The sequence below is a fragment of the Dasypus novemcinctus genome, chromosome 2 (genome assembly GCF_030445035.2).
Source record: "Dasypus novemcinctus isolate mDasNov1 chromosome 2, mDasNov1.1.hap2, whole genome shotgun sequence".
NCBI classification, from domain to species: Eukaryota; Metazoa; Chordata; class Mammalia; order Cingulata; family Dasypodidae; genus Dasypus; species Dasypus novemcinctus.
Window position 1 is genome coordinate 10,400,550 of NC_080674.1, and position 22,284 is coordinate 10,422,833.

The 22,284-nt window shown below is 51.4% G+C and overlaps 1 protein-coding gene across 1 annotated transcript; it reads left to right on the forward strand.

Moving 5' to 3' along the window:
* Nucleotides 1–2,067: 2,067 nt before the first annotated feature.
* On the forward strand, nucleotides 2,068–21,612 carry ROPN1L (rhophilin associated tail protein 1 like). The gene is made up of 6 exons (XM_004474423.5): nucleotides 2,068–2,165; nucleotides 2,347–2,521; nucleotides 6,272–6,395; nucleotides 8,453–8,614; nucleotides 16,968–17,143; nucleotides 21,430–21,612. The coding sequence occupies exons 2-6, from the start codon at nucleotides 2,391–2,393 to the stop codon at nucleotides 21,491–21,493; spliced, it is 657 nt and encodes a 218-aa protein (XP_004474480.2). The 5' UTR covers nucleotides 2,068–2,165; nucleotides 2,347–2,390; the 3' UTR covers nucleotides 21,494–21,612.
* The last annotated feature ends 672 nt before the right edge of the window (nucleotides 21,613–22,284 follow it).

The following is a 22,284-nucleotide window of genomic DNA, read 5'->3' on the forward strand; positions in this document are numbered from 1 at the left end:
CTTCAAAATACATCAGAAATCTAGCTACTTCACACCATTCCCAGCCACATATGGGTGCAGAGCTCCATCACCTGCCTGGATTAGTGCTGTTTTTTTCCTGTGCTCCCTGCCTCTGTCCTTGCTGTCTTTTTCTTTTTTCTCTTTTCAATGTTGAATCCAGAGTGATCCTTAACATTTGATTCGGATCGCATCCATCCCCTACCCAGAATCCTCCAACAATATAAGCCATTGTGTGGGATAGTAACATCATGCTCAGAGTCAAAGCCAAAGTCCACAACGGTCTTCAAGGCTGGGCAAGATCTGTGGCTCCCCTTTCTCCTTTCCACGGCGGCGTCACTGCCACCACCTCAGCTCCCCAGCTTCCCTGTGCTCCATACAGCCTCACTGTCCTCAAGATGAGATGCCTGAATGTTCTTTCCCAGGCTCCCTAGTCTCATTTCCTCAAGTGTCATTCTCAGTGAGGCTTATCTAAAATTGAAGTTATTGGAAGACTTCCTGTTTCCCTCTCTGCTGTATTTGTCTCTTGAATACTTAACATACTATATGGTTTCCTTATCCTATTTATTTGCATGTTTTCCTCCTTGAAACGCCAGAGGTTTTTTTTTGTTTGTTTTTTTTAAGTGTTTAGCCTACTGCTATATTCCCAGAACCTGGAAGAGTTCCTAACATATATTCAGCACTCATTAAGTATTGTTGAGTGAGTAAATAAATAAATGCCTTTAGAAAAAAAATGCATAAATTGTTCAAATAAAACTCAGTGGCCTTGGCACGTTCTATTAATGGTTTAGTGTGCCCCCAAATCTGCTTTGTGTAAACAGACATTCACAGAATCATTTCATCACCGTAAAGGTGTCCATACAACATAGATTTGTTCCACTTTGGGAGTTATTTTCACTTTTATGTCACGGGCATCTGATGTCAGTATAAATAGCTACCCCCTTTTTTATTCTGACTTTATTGTGTTCTATTTTGTGGGCAGACGATTTAAGTTTTTTAAAGACAGTTATCCCATTTTATTGTATTTCAAGCTATGCTATAGTAAACCACCTCCTCCATATAGCTTTGAATAGATTCCTAGAAGATTGTCAAGTCATCCAAAAATTTTGCTGTGCCAAATTCCCTCCAAAACATACTAATGGACACTCCTATTCAGTGTATGGAGAGTCCTTGTTTTCCTATACCTTCATCAATTTTGAATATTTTCAGTTTTTGCCAATGCTGTTGATATGAAATTGTGTGTTCATTAGATGGGTATGTGGACCAAAAAGAAATATAGGACCTGTTTCTGGGTCATGGTGGGGCTTGATGAAGTTCTCCGTTTTCTTGTCTAGAGGTGAGCAAGAGGAGGTGGGTCTCGGGGCTGCATTCATACCGTGTGGGTGTTAAGGACAGCTGAAGGGTTCAAACCCCACAAGCCAGCCTCGCCAGTATCCATCCGAGTAGAACTGTATTACCCTTCCACCCAAAACTATTACATCAGAAGAGGTGGCTTCTTTCCTCCTAGGACCCAGTTGGACTGGCCCACGACGAGTTAAATAGAATCTTTTGCTGGAACCTGCTCAGGGTCTGAACTCCAGGGGACTTTTGAACGGAGATCTGCAAGAGGAGTTCACTAAGGGAACGGTTGGGCAAATGGAAGACGCGGAAGCTTGGAGAAGCTGTAGGGCCGCGTGCGTTATGAACAAGGTAATCAAGGAAGGCAGGGGCCAGATTCCTTCCAGGAGGTCGTCTTGACGCTTACAAGCTGCCTGCGACTCCAGCCCCCAGAGTAAGTCCCTGAAGGCAGGATTCCCACCTGGCAGGACCCGAGGCACCTCGTCCCTAAGCCTCAGTTAGCCAGAGGAAGGAGAACGGGGGTCCTCTGTCAATTCGCGGTTCACACTCGGCTGTGGGAAATCGATCAGAAAGCCCTTTTTCTGCGGGAAACGTACAACCGGTGCAGCTCTGCAGCAACACACAGTAGCAAAGCGGCGCGGGAGCCCGCGTGGCCCAGCCGCCTGCCACGTGTGCGCGGGCGCGGCGCTGGGGGCGGGGCCCGCGCGCGTCCCGGTTGCCTGGATACCGTTGCGAAACAATCGCAGACTGCGCTCTCCTGAGGCCGGGCCTGGGGTGTCGCTTGCAGCGGCGGTTGGCCCTCATTTCCCGAAGATCCGGAGGAGGAGGCGGTAAAGCCCCCGCCCGCTGCCCCCCGAGCCCCGCACGGGGACCCCAGCCTGGCCCCAAACCCGGCGGTGGGGGGCGCCCGAGGCCTTCGCAGCCCCTGGCCCCTGAGCCCCTCCGCCGTCGCCAGCGCCCGAGGCCGAGGGGTCCCTTTCACCCGCGTCTCCTGCCCTCTCCTTTCCGCAGCAAACCTTGATTCTTCCCCGCCTGCTCCGTGGTCGGTGGGAGAGATGCCGCTGCCGGACACCATGTTCTGCGCGCAGCAGATCCACATTCCCCCGGAGCTGCCCGACATCCTGAAGCAGTTCACCAAGGCTGCGATCCGCACGCAGCCCGCCGACGTCCTGCAGTGGTCCGCGGGGTGAGCCCCCTCGGCCGGCGTGCGCCCCCACCCCCGCCCGCGCTGCTTACCTGTCAGAATGCTTAGAGGGGCCTAGCAGCTCAGGAAGCCTCGCGCTCAGCTATTGCCCATAAGGCCGGAAGTTACTGTAAGACCTCCCCGCCCCGACCTAAAAAGAGGCAACGCAGTTGTTGGCGCGTGGTGTCAACGACAAGACTAAAACTTGAAAGCAACTGCTTTGAGTATAAAGTTTCTGCCTTCAGACTCTTACAGGCACTTAAAATTATTTGTAACATGTTTTCTACAAGGAGGAATCTTATAGCTGGTCCTGGTGCCCAGAGAATCCTCCTGAGGTGGGGGCTGATTGAGTTTATTAGAACATTGAGTCAACACCTAACACTGCTAAGATTGAGCTCTGAGCCAAGCACCTGCAGGGCAAAGAAGACTTCATAGTTCGTTGCAACAAACATTCTCAGCAATGTCCAGTAACAGACATTCCTAGTGGTGAAATTAGCAGACAGCAGACCCTAGGCCCCTTGACAGAAACATTCTGATTTTACAGGAAGGCTCTTTGCCCTGTTTTGATAAACATACTTAGATGAACTTCACTTTCTACAATGACAATCAGTATAAGTTCAGACATAGCTTACATAGTTTAGTATGTCCAATTTTACTGACCCCTCTAAACTGTCTAACCAAGAGGTAATAATTTCCCAGGGATGCGGTAACAAATTGCAACAGCAGTGCATTCTCCTACAATTCTGGAGCCCAGAGGTCAAGTCCAATATCAGTTTCACTGAGCTAGTAAGTCCAGCTATTGGCAGGGCCGCTGTGCCTCCTGAGGCTCTGGGGACAGCCCCTTGGCTCTCGAGCCTTTTCCAGCTTCTGGGGCTGCATTCCTTGGCCCACGGTCCCTTCTTCTATCCTCAGAGCCAGCAGTAGCATCTTCATCTGTCCCCCTGCCTCCCTCATATAGAGACATATGTAATTACCTGGGTAATTACCCTGCCTCCCTCATATAGAGACATAGGTAATTACCTGCCCACCTGGGTAGTCTGGGATATTTTTCCCATCTCCAGATCCTCAGTCATGTCTGCAAAGTCTGTTACCATACAAGGCCCTGTTCTCAGGTTCCAGGGATGGGGCCTGGATATTTTTGGGGCCACTATTTAGCCAACCACACCAAGCTACTACTTGTTAATACCCATTGCTTTGCCTTCTGAAAGGGTCAAGTTTCTCTCCCACACACACACACGCATGCACATAAACACAAAAACTGTGGCCTCTGTTTTAACCATAAATCAAGCCTAAATTAAAGATTGTTAGAATTTAGAGGTTACTTCTACTCTATAGAAAATTCTAAGACTTAGTAAAGTTTTCCCCAGAACTTTTAAGAATATTTGGTAACGCTTTAGAGACAACTATTTTAAGCCTCATTTCTAACGGAAATGGTCAAATTGAGAACCTTCTGAATGCTCCTTGCCACTCATTTCAGGAACAATTGTTCCTGAGAGTATGTGAGAAAAACCAAGCATTATTCATTAGACAACACTCTTAGCTCGTGTTAAGGTAGAACACGGTCAGTGCGTATTGAAGGGTCCTGGGGTTCAGAAGAGGGTGAGTGGGTCTTCAAAGGGTCCGAAAGAGGAGACTGGGGCTAAGGCAGGGCAGTGGGGTGTCCCAGGAAGAGGAAGCAGCATATGGACAAAGAAATGGGTAACGGGAAAACAACTGCGAAAACGAAACGGAACACCAGGTTGAGGTTTCTCTTCCTAGGCGGAGAAGTGTAACAGGTGAGTGAGACTTTCTCCCAGGCCTGCCTGCTGTGCTGCGATCCAGCAGTTGATCCCTGTCCCTTATGACGTCATCGCACCGTGCAGTGGAGGCGTGGACTGGCCGCAGGAGGAAGGCGGCTTTGTCTCGCGTCTGCCTCGAGGGGACTTACAGAGTCTAACATAAGTTGGCTTTCTTCTAAAGCAGGTTTTAAAAATCACACGAGGCACTGTTGACGTTGCACTTGAAAATCCTCTGAGGTGGGGCTGACCCGCGTGTGCCCGGCGGGGTGGTTGGCAGCACCCCAGCTTCCACGCTGAGATGCCGGGAGCGCCCTCCACCCGCGTTGTCTCCCGGAGGTGTCTCCAGGTGTGGCCGAGTTGGGGAGGGGGTTGGGGAAGGGAGATGACAGAACTGCGCCCCGTGGAGATCCCTGCTAGCAGGGCCCACGGAGCTCGGCGGCTGGTGGGCTGGGAGGAGGAAGATCCGCAACGGAGAGAAAACCCTACCGAGGAGCAGGATGGTAACAGGAGTGCCACCATCAGCGCTGGCCCCAGGGTTTCGAGGCCACCTTTGTCGCCTGGCTGCTGCCTCCCGTTTGACTTTTCCTCACATGCACACATTACAGCTGCGGCTCTCTTACAAGCAGGAAAACAGGGTTGGATTGGGGAGCTGTTTGGAGAGAGGGGTGGAGATAGGGAATTTCTTTTTAGTCCTCTTCCTCATCTTTCTGTGCACCCTGGTCTCTGTTGCGTATGCAGAGCTGTTTTCCTTACGTGTGCCTTTCGGTTACCTGGTGCTGGCAGCTGACGGACGGTTCGTTTGCCTGGAGCTGCTGCTTTTCATGGTGGCAAAGCCGCCAGGGCCGGCAGTGATGTGGCTCCGACAAAGGTCGCCTGTTTGCCGCAGACCCTGCCTGGTGTACCCCCAGCACGGTGGCTGGGTGGGCCCCTCTCCACTGGTTGCCCAGTCTGTTTCTTTCTTTTTTTTTTTTTTAAAGATTTATTTTATTATTTTATTTATATTTCTCCCCTTCCTCTGTGTCCATTCACTGTGAGCACTTACCTTCTTGTCAGCGCACTGGGAATCTGTGTCTCTTTTTATTACATCATCTTGCTGCATCAGCTCTCCGTGTGTGCGGTGCCATTCCTGGGCAGGCTGCACTTTCTTTTGCGCTGGGCGGCTCTCCTTATGGGGCGCACTCCTTGTGCGTGGGGCTCCCCTATGCAGGGGCACCCCTGCGTGGCACGGCACTCCTTGCTCGCATCAGCACTGCGCATGGGCCAACTCCACACGGGTCAAGGAGACCCGGGGTTTGAACCTTGGACTTTCCATGTGGTAGGCAGCCACCCTATGTGTTAGGCCAAGTCCGCTTCCCCCACTCTGTTTCTGAGTGTCCCCCTTGTCCCTGCTGTAAACAGCAGCATCCATGCACAGAAAGGAAGATTTAAGCTTAAAAACACCAGCCAGCTTGAGAGGAGCATGGGGGGAGCGCGGGCCTGCGCCCAGCTTTGGCAGGTGCTCCCCAAGGGCTGCAGGGCTGCCGGACAGTGGAGCATGGATAGGTGCTGACATTTAACGTCGAGCACCTCAAAAGGAAGTGGCCAGGCAGAGGGAGGACCAAGCCCAAACGATCAAAGCTGGACACAGCAGGCCTCGCCACTGCCCGAGCCTTCCACCTCCTCAGCCGCATCCCAGCGCCCCTCGAGCACCCGCTTAATGAGAATGGCACACGGTGTGGCACCGTGGGGACCCGGCTTGGTGCTAGCCCCTGCAGGCTTGGCACTCGGTCCTCCCTGGGGCCCCAAGGCAGGACTCTTCTGCTCGCTGCTGCTCTGCAGAGAAAGCCTAACCCAGAGCACTAAGCGGAGGAGCCAGGACTTGAGCCCAGGGCATGGGGCAAGTTCTCCTTCCCAGTTCCCTGTGCCCTGGCTTGGTTTAGGTAATCCACATTTCCGCCAGGCGCTCCTGGTTTACAGAGATGTCTGTTATTGTTAGATATTTTTCAGCTTTGTCGAGAGGAGATCCACTTCCTGTAAAGGACAGAATCGAAATGCCCGTGGCAACCCAGAAAACAGACACAGGCCTGACTCAAGGACTCCTCAAAGTTTTGCACAAGCAGGTACAAGAGGGTCTATGCTATGGATCAGCTATTTGTGGGTCGTTGGTTATTTACTTTAACTCTTGGCCCACCCATAAATGTGTGACAAATCTCCAAGGTTTCCCTGCCGGCCCCTCAAGGCTTATTCGAGAAGGAATGTTTTGTATGCAGCAGCCTTTCTCTAGCTTAAAGAACCCAAAATAGCTTTTTGTGATTAGACTGTAGAAAAGTGACATGTGATTTCTTTTAAATAGCACCCCACATCCCAAATTAAAGGGATACTGGATGCTGCTGGATTTTTAAAAAAATCGTTGTGAAAATATGAAATTCCAGAAGTGGGGGTGGCAAGCTCCTTTTTGGAATACGTTTTTAGAAAAGTGGTGTCCAGCTCAAGCAACAACCTAACTTCTACTTAACCTGAAAAACCAGATTGTTCTTTTGGAGCCCTGTGGGCCAGCAGAGGGTCTGGTCCCTGCCCCACGAGCTGCCTGGGGGTGGGGGAGTCCCTTTCTGTACACAGCACTCCCCTGAAATCCCCCACCCCAGCCTTTCTTCTGCCAATGCACCTTTGCATTTTGAGAAGAATGAATAATAGAAAGTATTGCAGGGCAGCGGCTATAGCTCCGTGGTTGAGTGCCTTTTTCCCTCGTATGAGGTCCTGGGTTCTGTTGTAGAATTTGAGAGAGGTTCAATTATTTGCGTATAGGAAGGCCAGGATTCAGGAATGATTTTGAGAAGGAAAAATGGTTTATTGACGGCTGGCCGGACTAGGGAGCTTTCTGTTGCAAACCCAAGCCCCGAACAAGAATTTTGAGTTCCTTTTATACAGAGGAAGGGCTAAATCGTTCTTTGTTGTAGTGCTCAATAGGTTTGAATTAGCATATATCTTCCACATCCTAGGTAAGCTTTTAGCATGGACTTCATACATTCTAGATAAGCTTTTAGCACATTTGGTTTGCATTTCCCCTGAATATTTAAAGTTTATAGAGTTTGCATTGCTAAACTGTTTCCTGGGACTGGAGTCATTGCCATGGTTACCAAGGGCAGGGCTGCAGCCTCTCATCATCCCACACTCGCAAGTCAGGACAGACAGCTTAGGTTAAGGTTATCTCTGAAGAGAGAAAGAGCCTCCCACCCATAGCCCACATCAGTTCAATCTCCAGTACTGCCCCCCAAAATAAAAGGCATTGTAGAGTGAGGCCGGCATGCCTAACAATTGAGTTGTGTTGCTAACAACAGTACATCCTTGATTTTTAAAGTCATGTGGCCCCAGCATGCACTTGGAAGTGCTTTGTTTCTGTGCAGAATGCACTGAATTCTGAAACTAAGATTCTCCCCTTGCTTCTTTATCTTAGGGGACATGAATAATCATTGAAAGGTGTAGCTTTAGTACTAGCAGTTCTCAGAAGTTACCGATTTTCATGGATCGTTTTAAATAAGAGAAGGAATATATCTATATTTTCATGTTTAAGATTCCATTTAACTGTTGACATGGTTAGGTGTTTTTATTTTTTTTCTTTTAATTAATTAATTAGGAGGTAACAGGATTGAACCCAGGACCTCATCCACGGGAAGCAGGTGCTCAGCCACTGAGCTACATCCACTGCCCTACATTTATATTTTTATTGTGAAATGTTCCAAACAGATGGTACCCCAGGTCTGCTCATAGAATTATGCCACATTTGCATCCTAGCTCTTTCTTTTTTTGAGTCAAAATGTTTTACTAAAGGAATGTTTAAATTTTAGACAGTACTGACAGTCTGCTCTGAAAAATGTGTATATTTACACTCTTAAACCTCCTCTGGGTTTACCACCTCCCTCGACTTTTTTTTTCCTGTTTGCATAGAACCCTGAGCATTTACTTTCTTTTTTCTTTTCACAAAGCAAATGTAACCCATATTAGCTGGCAGCCCCTCTCTGCCCCGGGCCCCCTGGGACCCCATTCATTGCCATGAATTCATTGTTGATCTGTCCCTGGCTTGGTTGGTTATTAAGTGTTTAAAGCATTCGTAGCACTCTATTGTTTTGCAGGTTTTTACAACTTTTTTTAATCGTGTCCTACTGTGTTTTCCAAATAGTGTAGCCACAAGCAATATGTGAGAATAGCAGATCTTGAGAAGAAGTGGAAAAATTTGTGTCTGCCAATAGAAAAATTCAGAGCTATCTTAGAACTGGATCCTTGTGAAAACCAAATCGAGTGGATGAAATTTTTAGCTCTTGGATGTAGCACACTTGGTGGGGTATGTACCTATGAACAGCATGTTAATTCTGTGTAGTCATAGGCCTGGCTCAAAAATAGTTTGGGTGCCGGTTACGAGGGGTGGGGGTAGGGGGTTAACGCTTAACTGGTCCCGAGTTTGTGTTTGGGGTGAAGGGAAAGTCTTGGCCATGGGTGGTGGTGATGTTGGCGCAGCATTGTCTGTGTACTTAACACCACAGAACTGGCTATTTGAATGTGGTTAAAATGGGAACTTTGATGATCTATACATATACCACAATAAAAACTCAAGAAATTTAAATGTTTCAGTAACTGAAGTAAACCCTTTCATTGCCTTCCCAGCTTTGTATGAAAAGCAGGGCTTTTTTTTTCAGTTGTCTATTATCTTTTTGGCTTTATAGTTTTAATTTACAGTAGCTAAACCCTCATGAATGCCTTAACTTAAAAGAGGTGAAGAGTAGATAAGATATACACTATTAAAATGTGTTTAGATCTGGGTTTTAAAAGGCATCAATGACTTTATCAAGCTGAACATTTTTTGTTAAATATCTTCTCATCTGTGGAAAGAGCCACCAAATTCCTTTAGCCTTCAGTTATCATCTAGTAGTGGTGACTGTAGAGTCATCCCTCTTTGAGGTATAGAGAGCATAGATGTCCTCCGCTGCCGAGGTGAGTGTGCTGGGAGGTGGGTGATTGTTTGGTCTAGAATCTTCCTCAGCTGAAAGGTGCGAGGCCCACCTGAGGTCTGAGGACTGAGTCAGGGCACCACTTTGCACCGTGAAGAATGGTGGGGAAAAGGAGAAGGAGCTGCCTTGGCTGCAGGGGTGAATTATTTTTACCCCCACACCTTCCTTCAGTCTTTGGACCCCAGTGCCCAGCTGCCCAGAACTGGGTCCCTCCTAATCCTTGCTTGTGGCACAAGCTCATCTTCAGTCTACGTATGAGCCTCTTTCACTCAATTGTTTATTTTTTAAGATTTGTTTACGCCCCCTCCCCCCTTTATTGTCAGCTCTCTGTGTCCATTTGCTGTGTGTTCCTCCGTGTCTGCTTGTCTTCTCTTTAGGCAGCTCCAGGAACCCATCCATAAGAGGATTAAGACCCACCCTGCGTCACATCCCTGGTCTGCTGCCTCTCTTATTGTCTCTCTCTCTGTCTCTTTTTTGTTGCATCATCTTGCTGCACCAGCTCTGTGCATAGGCCAGCTCTCCATGTGGGCTGGCTCTCCACGCGGGCCAGCCTGCCTTCACCAGGAGGCCCCAGGAATCGAACCCTGGACCTCCCATATGGTAGACAGAAGCCCAATTGCTTGAGCCACATCTGCGTCCCTTTCATTCAATTTTTTTTTTCCTTTCATTCAATTTTAATTTTAAAATTACTAATAAACACCATGAACCATTACCCAACCCAAACACTTAACCAGTGACAATAGCGTATAGTGACTTAGGTTCTATCTGAACCCCAGGCCTCCGCCTGAAATAACTACTCTCCTGAATCTCATGCATCTTGTTCCCTTGTCTTTTTCAAAACTCCTCATATATCCTGAGAAACCGTTTTACTTGGTTTCAACTTTGTGAGGCACCAGCTGATCAAGGACCCTCTAGGAGCAAAGACAAAGCTCAGAGTCCACCAGGGAAGCATCTCAGGGGACCATTATTTGAAAGGACAAGATTCAGTTCAATTACTGGAGAAAATTGTGTTGCCTTGTTAATGTGTGAAATCAGGATTTCAATAAGGGCATATAACTGTCTAATATTTGAATGAATACGTGTGGTTTCCACCTCTAAATTCAGTTGTGAAAAATCTGACTTTAACAATGATGAGGAAGAGTAGGATATTTCATGCTTTGGGACCCATATTTGTAATTTCTCCCTCCCTGACTGTGAACATTTAGCACTAGATTTAAAACAAAACTGACTCTGCCTTGGGAAATAAGATTTCTTATCCATTTATAGTGCATGGCACTAGATGGAGACATTTTGTTAAGGATACAACTTCAACTTCTAAACCGAACAGAGAAAGGGATGCAAAGAAAACCTTTTGTTTTCTCCTATAATACAGTAAGTACTTATTCCTTAGAAAATAAACGTGCCCCGAGAAGCACCTTGGTCAGCCCAGGGGTTTCTGTCTCTTCCCATGACCTTCACTGGCCTTTTGCAATAGACTGTGTTGTCTGCCTTTGGGCCTGTCCTTTGAAGGGCCATTGTCCTAGTGGGCAGGGGAACTGGCCAAGCCATGCTCTTGTCCAGGGTGACTCTGAACTTGAGGATTAGCATCTGGTGTGGAGGGGAGCCTCTTTCCCTGGAGGGAGCGCAGGCCGCTGGACGAGACTACACCTGGGCCAGCCCCTTTGAAGGTTATCTGTCCTGAGAGTCTGCGCAGGGCACTGCTGGGGCAAGGAGGCGGCCCTATGTGCCAGCCTGAGGCTACATGTCCAAGCCGGCCCAGGTTAAGCCAGAGATGCCGTGAGAAAACCTTGCTGTGACTTCCAGGAAACGTTTCTTCACGTAGTTTGGCATCAGAGCATTTATTTTTATGCTTTAAGGAAATGAATTGCAGCAGAATGATGAGAAGCATTTATAACGGATTACTGCCTGTGCCATTTTTTTTTCTGTGTGGACCATCTGTAAAATTGGTATCTGGTCTCTGTCTGCAAAACATAATTGAGGTCATCTGGGCTTCCAACGTCCCTCCTCAGCGTCAGTGTGGCTTGTGGCACCCACATGCTCTGTTCTCTGAAATCTGTCTTAACAAGCGCTCGAGTCAGATTAATCAAGCCGAAAGTCTCTAAGAAAGATTCTAGAATTTCTGCGTAAATTTCTGAGTCATATGGATCATTCATTCGTTCCACAAATGTTTATGGAGCACTGCTTTGCCCTCAGCTCTATTCCAAGGGCTGAAACTTCCAGAGCAAATGAGACAAACGTCCCTAAACTCTTGGAGCTAAGGTTGCATGTTTTAGTTTGCTGAAAAACCAGTGGGGGGGAAGCAGATTTGTCCCAATGGATAGGGCATCTGCCTACCACAAACCCTGCCTCCTTGACTGGTGTGGAGCTGGCCCATGTGCGGTGCTGATGCACGAAAGAGTGCCCTGCCACGCAGGGGTGTCCCCACATAGGGGAGCCCCACACGCAAGGAGTGCGCCCCGTAAGGAGAGCTGCCCAGCGCGAAAGAAAGTGCAGCCTCCCCAGGAATGGTGCTGCACACACGGAGAGCTGACACAGCAAGAGGATGCAACAAAAAGAGATAGATTCCTGTGCTGCTAATAAGGATAGAAGCAGTCATAGAATAACACAACAAATGGACACAGGGAACAGACAACTGGGGTGGGGGGGGTTAAGAAAACCCAAAAACCAGTGGGGCTTTTGCAGTGGAGATTTAATAAGGTGCCAGCTTACGTTCTGAGAACATGTCCAAATCAAGGCATCACCGGGCAGTGCTTTCTCCCTGAAGACTGGTGTCCCAGGCTGGCTGCAGATGGTCCCTGGTCCTTGGCGGTCCTGTCCCGTGGCCGCGCACTGGCAGCCTTGTCTCCTTTCTCTCCCGGGGGCCGTGGCTCCCTCTGCTGGCTTCCTGTCTCCCAGGTTCCACGGACTTCCGCTGCCCGTGCTCATGGCGTTCTCTCTGCTCCTGTGGCTTTTCCTCTGTTTCTCTGGCTTTCTCTCTGCCTCTCTTTCCATATTCCTCCCATTACTAAGGACTCCATAAGAGGATTAAGACCCACCCTGCGTCACATCTTATGAAGTGACCTAATCAGAAGTTCCCACCTACGACGGTTCTCACCCTTGGGAATGGATTCGCTCTAAGGATGTGATTTTCTGGGGTCCATCCAGTATCAGACCATCACCTTGTGTGGCAGCCTCAAAGTACTGAACCCCACTCTAGGTATTACATCAAAAGCTACAATTTTTTGGTCAAGCGGTATCTTGGTTGCCTAGAGCTGCCATAACGAAGTGCCACAAACACGGGGGCTTTAAACAATGGAAACGTGTTGTCCCACATCAAAATCAAGTCCAAAGTCAAGGTGTCAGCAGGGCCACGCTCCCTCTGGAGGCTCCAGGGAAGAGTCTGTTCCTTGCCCCCTCTGGCTTTCGGAGGCTCCCGCCAGCCCTTAGCGTCCCTCGGCTGGTGGCGTGTCCTTCCCATCTCTGCCTGCGTCCTCAGCTGGCCTTCTCCCCTCCGTGGCTTCTCTGTCCTCCTCTTGTGAGGATGTGGTCACTGGGTTCAGGGCCAGCCTAATCCAGTGCGAGTGCATCTTAATTACATCCGCAAAGACCTTGTTTCCAAATAAGGTCTCTGTCTGAGTTTCCTAGCTGCCAAAGCAAACACCATGTAACGGGCCAGCTGAAACAGTGGGATTTTACTGGCTCACGGTTTTGAGGCGAGGAGAAGTTCAAATCAAGGCGTCACTGAGCGATGCTTTCTTCCCAAAGCCTGGCGTTCTGGGGCTGGCTACCAGGAATCCTTGGTCCCGGCCCCTCGAGCTCACGGTAGCCTCCCCTGGCATCTCCTTTCTCTTCTGGCTTCTGGTGACTCCCAGCTTCTGCCTGTTTCCTCTGGATTTTTCTCTCTGTGGTCTTCAGTTATAGGATCAGGACCCATCCTCGTTGAGCTGGGCCACACCCCACCAAAGTCACCTCATCCAGAGGACCTATTTGCCAAGGGTTCATCCCCACAAGAATGGGTTACGTTTATGGGAAACGGACTTTGGCCCAGTGGTTAGGGCGTCCGTCTACCATATGGGAGGTCCGCGGTTCAAACCCCGGGCCTCCTTGACCCGTGTGGAGCTGGCCCATGCGCAGTGCTGATGCGCGCAAGGAGTGCCGTGCCACGCAAGGGTGTCCCCCGCGTTGGGGAGCCCCACGCGCAAGGAGTGCGCCCGTGAGGAAAGCCGCCCAGCGTGAAAAGAAAGAGCAGCCTGCCCAGGAATGGCGCCGCCCACACTTCCCGTGCCGCTGACGACAACAGAAGCGGACAACAGAAGCCGACAAAGAAACAAGATGCAGCAAATCGACACCAAGAACAGACAACCGGGGGAGGGGGGGAAATTAAATAAAATAAATAAATCTTTAAAAAAAAAAAAAAAAAAAAAAAAAGAATGGGTTACGTTTAAGGGCATGTTTTCCTGGGGTTCCTGGCTCCAAGCTGCCATTGTCACATTCTGAAGTTCCAGATGGACATGAACTTGGGGTGGTGTCTGGCCACTCACTGCAGGGGGTGTCGTGAGCTCTTCCCGGAAGACTGACCGTGAGTGTTAAACTGCTGCCCGGGTGCTTCTGCAATTCTGTCGCCCTAGTGACTTGGCATGCTTGCCCTGGGAGAACACAGCAGTATGTATTACATTTCTCGACATTGCTGTGGCACATCAAGGAGCTTCGGCATTAAAATGGTAGACCAAGATGTTTTGCTTTGTTGTTGTTGTTGTTGTTTTTTAAGCACGCACATCTTTTTAAAACACAGGAACATTTCGTGAACCACGTCCTCCACCCCCCATACACACCCTGACTGGGAAAATCCATAATGACCACGAACAGTGGTGATGACTTTGGTCAGACTGGTAAATGCACTTGAACTTGACGAGTCGCAAGGGCACCTCTCTGTGTGTACCATGGCAGATACACATGCGTGCGGCGTGATTTTGCGCGTGCTGCTTGGGACCGTGGGTGTTGTTTCTTGGGTTCTTAGTGCCGGAATGTCCAGAGCCCCCCGTGTGGATTCCCTTTACTCCACCCCGTAGGCCCACGGTGGGAGCCACCTGTCCCAGTGGTGGGGGCTGTACCCGGTCTACAGCTCTCCTTCCACTTGCGAGTCAGATTCAAAAACCCGTTCGTTCTGTGATGTCCAGGAGGATTCCGAGGTCAACAGCCCCTGCCACCCATGGAAAGATACAGGTCCCCACCAGGAGTGAGCCTCAGGGGGCAGGTGTTCTCCATACCTGGGTCGGGAAGAGGAAGGAGCTGCCTTGGGCCCTGAGCTCGCCCTGCCCACAGCACCCAACCCCTTCACTGCTGATGTCTCTCCCTCTGTGGGGAAGAGAAGAGAGACAGGGTGTTTCCTGGGGCCACTGACCTGTCGTTATGGCCACACCACACCCACGGGGACACGGCTCCGCCTGGCCCGATATCATGGCCTTCCCTCTGAGCCACATCCCTGCTGCCGGGAGCCCCTGCCCCTTGCCCCAGAAAGACCAACTCCGAGGGTGATAAAAGGAGAGGAAAAGAATCCCAGGCTTTAAAAAAATTCCATCTGGGCGGGTACCACGATTTAGCTCCAAGACAGGTGCCCATTCCTGGTGCAGTGGGCTCACGCCCCGGGCGGCCAGCCTCCCTTCCCCTTGCTCTCTTGAAAGGGATTCGAAAGAGTGCCCACGTTTTCGTGTCCCCTCTGGCTGGGTACTGCCCTTTGGGATGGGGAGGGGCGCCTGCTCCCCAGAGGTTTGTGGGCCATCACGAGGCCAGCCAGCTTTTGGGCTCTGCAGAATCCCACTGAGCAGGCACCCCGAAAATGCTCAGGAACTAGCAGGTGCCTCCGCGGCTGTCCTTCACACATCCCCCCTGGAATTTCAGGTGTTGAGGCAGGCATAAATGCAGGTGTTTCCAGGCAGCTGCATTTTTTTTTTTAGATTTATTTTTAATTATTTCTCTCCCCTTCCCCCCAGTTGTCTGCTCTCTGTGTCCATTTGCCATGTGCTCTTCTGTGAATGATTCTATCCTTATCAGCAGCACTGGGAATCTGTATCTCTTTTTGTTGTGTCCTCTTGCTGCGTCAGCTCTCTGTGTGTGTGGCACCATTCCTGGGCAGGCTGCACTTTCTTTCGCCTGGGCGCCTCTCCTTATGGGGCGCACTCCTTGCACATGGGGCTCCCCTACGTGGGGGACACCCCTGCGTGACATGGCACACCTTGCACGCATCAGCACTGTGTGTGGGCCAGCTCATCACATGGGTCAGGAGGTCCTGGGTTTGAACCCTGGACCTCCCATGTGGTAGGTGGATGCTCTATCATTGAGCCAAATCTGCTTCCCCACATTTTTATATTGTGTACATGGGAGTGAACAGGCAGGAGCTAGGCTGGGGTCCCCTTGCCAAGGAGAGGGTCCCGGGCTCATGGGCCCTGCTACCTGCAGCCCTTTGGAATGAAGAAATACGTTTGCAAGAGGCAGGCATAACTCTCAGTGCAAAACTCAAGGAAATGGTTTTATGAATCTTTGTGGATATAAAAGTTGCTGCAAATCTTATTGTCAAAAGCGAGAACATTGGTGATGTCGTTATGTCTTTGCAGAAGGCAGCGACGCCAGAATGTTTTGATAGGTTCTTTCCTTAAATACCTTCTCCTCTGAAGCTTTTGAGCCTCACATTAGGCAGGTCTCCTCTGCTTGCTCGTTGCCAACCGCTCCGTTTTCTTCCTGACTCATCCCGGCTGAGCCACCATCCCAGAGTGGGTGATGACTCCCTTCCATTTGGTGACAAGTGTAAAAGCAAATCCTAACACGGCAACTGGTCTTTAGAAAGTTTCCAACAAGGCAATGGGTTGCAAAACACAGCCTTCTTTTTCACACGTCCTCTCTCGAGGACAGTCTAAGGAGCACCTTGTACAATCGTCCCTAGCGAAAATGTCTTCTGTCATTGTTTTTCCTAATTAGAGCATCGGGTTCTCCCCTAAACTAACATCACAATTGTGCCAGACCCCCGAGCGTCACCTCGGAGCCTGTGCCATTGTCTTGTGCCCACTAACGTGCCAAGTGACTTTCAGGATCAAAGGTTGGAGGCGGTGCCCGGTCCTTCACCGCGGGCGCCCCAGGTCCCAGCTGACGCGGTGGGGAGAGCTGCTGTGTTGGGGTCTCCTGCCAGCCTGAACGCCCTGATCCCGCCACGTGGGTGGTGGAAGGGGATGGCCCTGACGCCCGCAGGCCCAGCTCGGCTGGTCAGCGGGGGACTCGTTACCGAGCCCCTCTGCGCTCACCGACCTCGTCTGTGAGCTGGGAGTGACAGTCCACGCCGCGCTCTGCGCTGGCGCCTGGTCTGGGCCTCAAGCTGGCCACGTGCCAGGCCACGGGGTCCCTCCCCGTGCTGAGGGCCCTGTGCACGACCCTGTCCCCGCAGTCACCATTGTGACCCCGTCTGCCTAGCCCTTCCCCTCCACCTGCAGCTTTCCTTGGGGAGCCCCTCCTCCCTGGCCCCCCCCACCCCATTTCGAGCCTTGCTTTAGCAAACCTGTCCTCTCCGGTTCATCTCCTCGGGGCAGTGCTGAATTCCCCCGGGTCTCCATGCGGGGCGGTGATGGGTGGAGGGTTGCTGTGAAACGCTCGGGAGCGGTTGAGCGCCCGCTTCCGTCCTGGCGCGCCCCCGGTAACGGCCTTCCTCTCCTCTGGCATTTCCAGTCCCTGAACACGGCCATGAAGCACCTGTGCGAAATCCTCACCGCCGACCCGGAGGGCGGGCCTGCGCGCATCCCCTTCCAGACGTTTTCCTTCGTCTACCGGTACTTGTCGCAGCTGGAGGGGGCCGTCCCAGCGGCAGACACGGAATCCTACCTCGCCACGTTGCAGGAGGCTGTGTAAGTGCGACCACCCCCTGCAGCCAGGGGCACTGGGTGCGAGAACCCCTCCTGCGAGCCAACCGGGCCCCGGCTCGGCCTGCCCTGGGCGGAAGGTGGAGGCGCACGTGCTGCCTCCCGGGGTGTCCCTCGGGGCCTGGGCCAGCAAGGGGCATCGGCAAAAGCGGGCAAGGCCGCCGCCGTCCCCCCCGCGGACGCAGGGCTGCGCGGGCTCAGGGGGGTTCTCTCCAGACTCCCGAGGGAGGGTCTGTCCTAAGTTGGCCTTGACTCTCAAGTGCAGTCAGTCAGGTGCTCTAAAGCCGTAGCACGTTCAAAAGTAAGACTGCGCTTCTCAGCCACGAACCGTGGAAGAGGCTCACAGCCGGCGGTGGGAGGCTGTGGCACCTGCAGAAACCGGAGGATTTTGGGGGCATCGCTTCTGAAATGTTTACTTGGTGACCTTGTCGTATGGCGTGCCTACGGGGCTTTTTAAAAAATATTTATTTATTTTATTTCTCTCCCCTTCCCCCCGTGCTGTCTGCTCTCTGTGTCCATTCGCTGTGTGTTCTTCTGTGTCCGCTTTGCACTCTTGTCATTCGGTACCGGAAATCTGTGTTTCTTTTTGTTGCGTCATCTTGCTGTGTCAGCTCTCTGTGTGTGTGGCGGCGCCATTCCTGGGCAGGCTGCACTTTCTTTCACGCTGGGCGGCTCTCCTTACGGGACGCATTCCTTGCATGTGGGGCTCCCCTACGTGGGGACACCCCTGCATGGCACGGCACTCCTTGCGCACCTCAGCACTGCATGGCACGGGTCAGGAGGCCCTGGGTTTGAACCCTGGACCTCCCATGTGGTAGGCGGACGCTCAATCAACCACTTCCCCCTCAGGGGCATTTTGATCTTTGGTTTGAGTGTGAACAGTGAAGCTCCTTGGATGTTTTTGATTCTTTCTCAAATTCCCCCTGGGGCTGGATGTCCTCTCTTCAGGAAGTGGCCTCACTGCCCTGCCACCCCAGCCTCCGTCCCTGCTGGGCCAGGGAGGTGCCCACAGGGGTCTCCTGGTCATGAGGGCTGGGCGAGCCTCTGGGGAGTTGCCGTTCTCCTGCCTGGCTAAGTTTGGACCCACTCCCTCCTTGCAGCCTCTTTCAAAGGGAAGCTTGTCCCGTCGTTTCCTGAAGGGCACAGGCTGGGGACGGTTGACGGCTGGTGGCTCTGGAGGGTAGCTGGGAGCTGAGATTTGAATATCGTGTCCAGGGCTCTGACAGCCCACCGTGTTTCAGAGACACAGGACTGTGCCCCTCAGGGACTGGGCTCAGAATCACGGTGGAATTGGCCCGGCTCTCCCTCCTGCCCTGTAGCCCAGGCCCAAGGTCCAGGGGGCGCCCTGCCGCTGTGCTGCCTGCTGGAGATGCGGGGCACTGCCGGGTGGGCGGGCGAGGCGTGAGGGCTGCAGTGCGGCAGCCACTGCGGACCCCAGGGTGGCCGCTCCTGGGGGACCGTGGTGGCAGAGGAGAGAGCGCTAACCCAGACCCCGTGGCAGGGCCGGGTGAGAGCAGCCCCCACCCCCAGAGATCCCCCAAAGCCTTTCCAGGCCCGTTCCCACCCACCCACCCCGCCCCGGGCCGCCCCTCCTTGCTCCTGAACTACCTGGCCCGGTGCTTTAGTACTTTGGGAAGTAACTGTTCAGTGCCAGGCTCTGTTCCAGGGTGGTCAGCAGATATTCCATGCCCCTGACCCCATGGGGCTATGGCAGGTGCCGTGAGATTGGCAGCGCCAGGGCGGGGCTCGACAGTGAGGGGGCGGCAGAGGGCAGGGAGGCCCCTCCCATCCCAGCGCCCCCCCCACCTCTGGCCGCAGAAGCCCCAGCCAGCCACGCCCACCCACACCACCCGGACATGCCCAGGCTGCCCGCTGACCCCTGCTCCCCTAGGCCCTCACTGTGGCCTCCGGGAGGCAGGGAACAGCACCGCCACCGCCGGGGTCCGTGCTGCCTGTCCCCATGCAGGCCTGGCCGCACCTGCCGCCCCCATGGGCCCCCTAGCTCTCCTCTGTTACTCTCCTTCCATCTCCAGAAACTGTTCCCCTCAGAGACTCCTGACTCTCGCCCTCTCTCCTCTAGTTTCTCACCACTCACTTTCTAGCGGACCCTCCCAGCCATGACTGCAGCCCCTCAGGCAACTTCTGACGTGGAACCATGCGACTGTGCCCTCAGACTCCATCTCCACGCCCCCAGGCACTCTCCTCAGCCCCTGCTCCCTCGGCCACCCCAGGCCTCCCCTTGGAGCCAGCCCTGGCACTTGTCCGGGATCCCTCCTGGAGAGCGTTCTTCTCTCTGCTCAGGGGCACAAGTCCCACCCTGGTGAAGTCCATGGCAAGCCTCCTGGGGCCTCGGGTGATGGTGGAGGGAGCTGCCCCCCTGGAGTGGGCTGCTCCTACTCTCAATTCTTGTCCCCCCCACATCTTTGTCTAGCTGGCGCTTTTGTAGCATACAGGCCAGAGTCCAAACGCCCACCCAGCAGCACCTCCAGCCCTCCGTGCTTGGGGCTGCTGAGGGGGCGACCTGGCGAGCTGCCAGCCCTGGAGTGAGTGCATCTGGCGCCCTGAGGTGGCACTCCCTGGGGCGCAGGGCGTAAATGGCGAATGGTCAGGACCTTTGGCGAGGTGGAGAGGCAACGGGCGCCAGATCTCGGGAGGGCAACTGGTGTCTGGTGGCAGTGGAAGCCATCAGAGGGTGTGAAAGAGGGACAGTGGTGATGACATTTGGTTTAAAGACGCCTGTGAAAGCAACTGCTGTGAGGACACCACCCGGGCGCCTGCTGCCATAGTCCAGACGTCAGGTGGATTTGGGTGACTGGTTGTATGTTGGGGATGAGGAAGACAGAGGCTCCCAGGATCGCTCCCAAATGGCTGGTGTGGGCGCCTGAAAGGATGTTCATCTCTTCTCCAACCTGTTGGGTTGATGGGCCAGTGGGCCAGCCCAGTGGAGGGGTCCAGTGAGCACGGGCAGTGTGTGGGGGTATGGGGGAGCCCTCCACAGTTGAGTGCTGGCTGATGGGCTTTTCTCAGGAGGACAGAGCTGGTGGGAGGAGAGGGCTGAGAGCAGGATGGCAGGGGCTCCCTCTTCGAGGAGGAGGGCAGGGAGAAAGGAGTCTCTGGGAAGGAAAGAAGCTGGGAGAGAGTTACATCACCATGAGGGTCATTGTGTGCTTGGGGCGAATCGGGGAGCATTGTCCAACCCGGTAGAGCCACCCCGTCAACTGACCACATGCACCGTCACTGGGGCCTTGGGCCCCGGGGATTTCAGGGGGTAACAGGAACAGAAGGACTGCAGGGCTGCCCAGGAGATGGCCCTCAGGCCAGGGTGGGAGCTCGTGGGTGGTGGGTTTGATGGAGAACTTTTAAAAAGATGCAGGTGAGTCGAACATGCTCATGTTGAGGGAAAATAGTTCCTAGAGAGGGAATGGCTGGAGATAGTGAAGGGAAGGTCTGGGTTTGATGCTTTTTATGGTAAAATATGGTTTAACCTCACTAACTTGTGTTCCTTTTACTTTTAACACATCAACCCTAAAGCCAGTCCTCAGCCTTTCTTCTGACATTGAAAATGAACTTATGTGTTTATTTTATAATTTCGGGGCATTATTATAGTTTGGTATTTTTACAATCCATATGCTGGTAATGACACTGTATTTACTGACTTCATTATTTTTTTTCTTTCTTTTTTTTCTTTTTGAGGTACTGGGGCCAGGATTGAACCCGGGACCTTGTAAGTGGGAAGCCAGTGCTCAACCACTGAGCCAAATTGGCTCCCCTGAGGTGGTTCACTTGTTTGTTTGCTTGTTTTCTTTTTTTTTAGGAGGCACCAGGTACCAAACCCAGGACCTCCCATGTGGGAAACAGGTGCTCAGCTGCTTGAGCCGCATCTGCTCCCCAGTTCATTATCTTTTAAAAAATAAAAATATCTACAGATAAAGAAAATCAAAAGATATAGTGTTGTTAATGATAAAGTTTTGTAGACTTAAGACAACACTTTGGGTTCTACTGGACCAACTTTTTAGATGGAAGGATACATCTAACTTTTCAATAAAGAAAAATCTATAAATACCCTGTTGACCTTTTCACCTAAATATAAATGCCCATTTTGGCACAAGAAAATAAGAGTGCTTGATTTTTAGAGATAAAAGTTACTGATGAGAGACTATAAATTATCAAACTTTAAGATAGAATGTTTGAAGTTTATTGTACTTTATAAACATTTTATTACATGTGCTATGAGAAATCACTAATATATGTCTTATCTCTTTCTAATGTAGAGAGACTAGAAAGAACGGCATGATAGGACTTTCAGATTTCTTCGTTACAAAGAGGAACGTTTAAAAAGCTTGGAAGAGAAATCTCAGAAGAAATAGTTCATTAATTCCAAATAGTAAACACATTTTGTCGAAATAATGCTTTTTTAAAACCTTGGCGCCAAATACAGCTTGTCATTAACCACATACATGTGTAATGTGAATTTTTATCTGCATGAAAATCTAGTATGACAAGTGCTTCTTGGGGGCTTAATTATTGCTCTTCCTTATCATGATATAGCTTTAAGTAAAAAACCTTTAAATGTAAAAATCGACAGCAATAAAATAATCTACTTTAGAATTGGAGACTATGGAGTAGGAAGAGGGAGTGGGCAGTTTGAAAACTGGCTCTTCTTTTTCTTCATTCAAACTCTTGGCTAGCAGGAATGCAAGCAGAGGCGCTCTTTGCTTCCTGGACATCCCCAAGACTTGGAAGAACAATCTTCTGCTGCTGAAACATGAGCGTTTCTGGGGAAGTGGGGCCCATGAGGGCTTGTTATTTGAATGGAACATTGGAGGAGTATATTGGATGGCAAACTGGGATAAACACTTGGTCCCCTGAAATGGAAATAATTATCAAAGATCCTTTATTGGCTTTCCTTTCACAAAGTCTTCAAAATGACGTTGCTAATGAATATATTTTTTACTGTTTTCCAGAGAACATAGAAATGATTTGTGTCTTAGTTTGTCTGAACTGCTCTCAGTCACAAATACCACACAATGGATTGGCTTAAGCAGTGACAATTGGCTGGCTCATAGTTCCAGAGGCTAGGAGACTTGCTTCCTCTGGGGTTGGTAGCCTTCTGGCCCTGGCTGCCA

What these genes read in the sequence shown, in the direction of transcription:
- ROPN1L (XM_004474423.5), top strand. Translation starts at nt 2,391, where the DNA reads ATGCCGCTGCCGGACACCATGTTCTGCGCGCAGCAGATCCACATTCCC. An exon ending in GATGTAGCACACTTGGTGGG is followed by an intron (nt 8,615 to 16,967) that starts GTATGTACCTAT and finishes TGGCATTTCCAG; the next exon opens with TCCCTGAACACGGCCATGAA. An exon ending in GCCACGTTGCAGGAGGCTGT is followed by an intron (nt 17,144 to 21,429) that starts GTAAGTGCGACC and finishes TTTCTAATGTAG; the next exon opens with AGAGACTAGAAAGAACGGCA.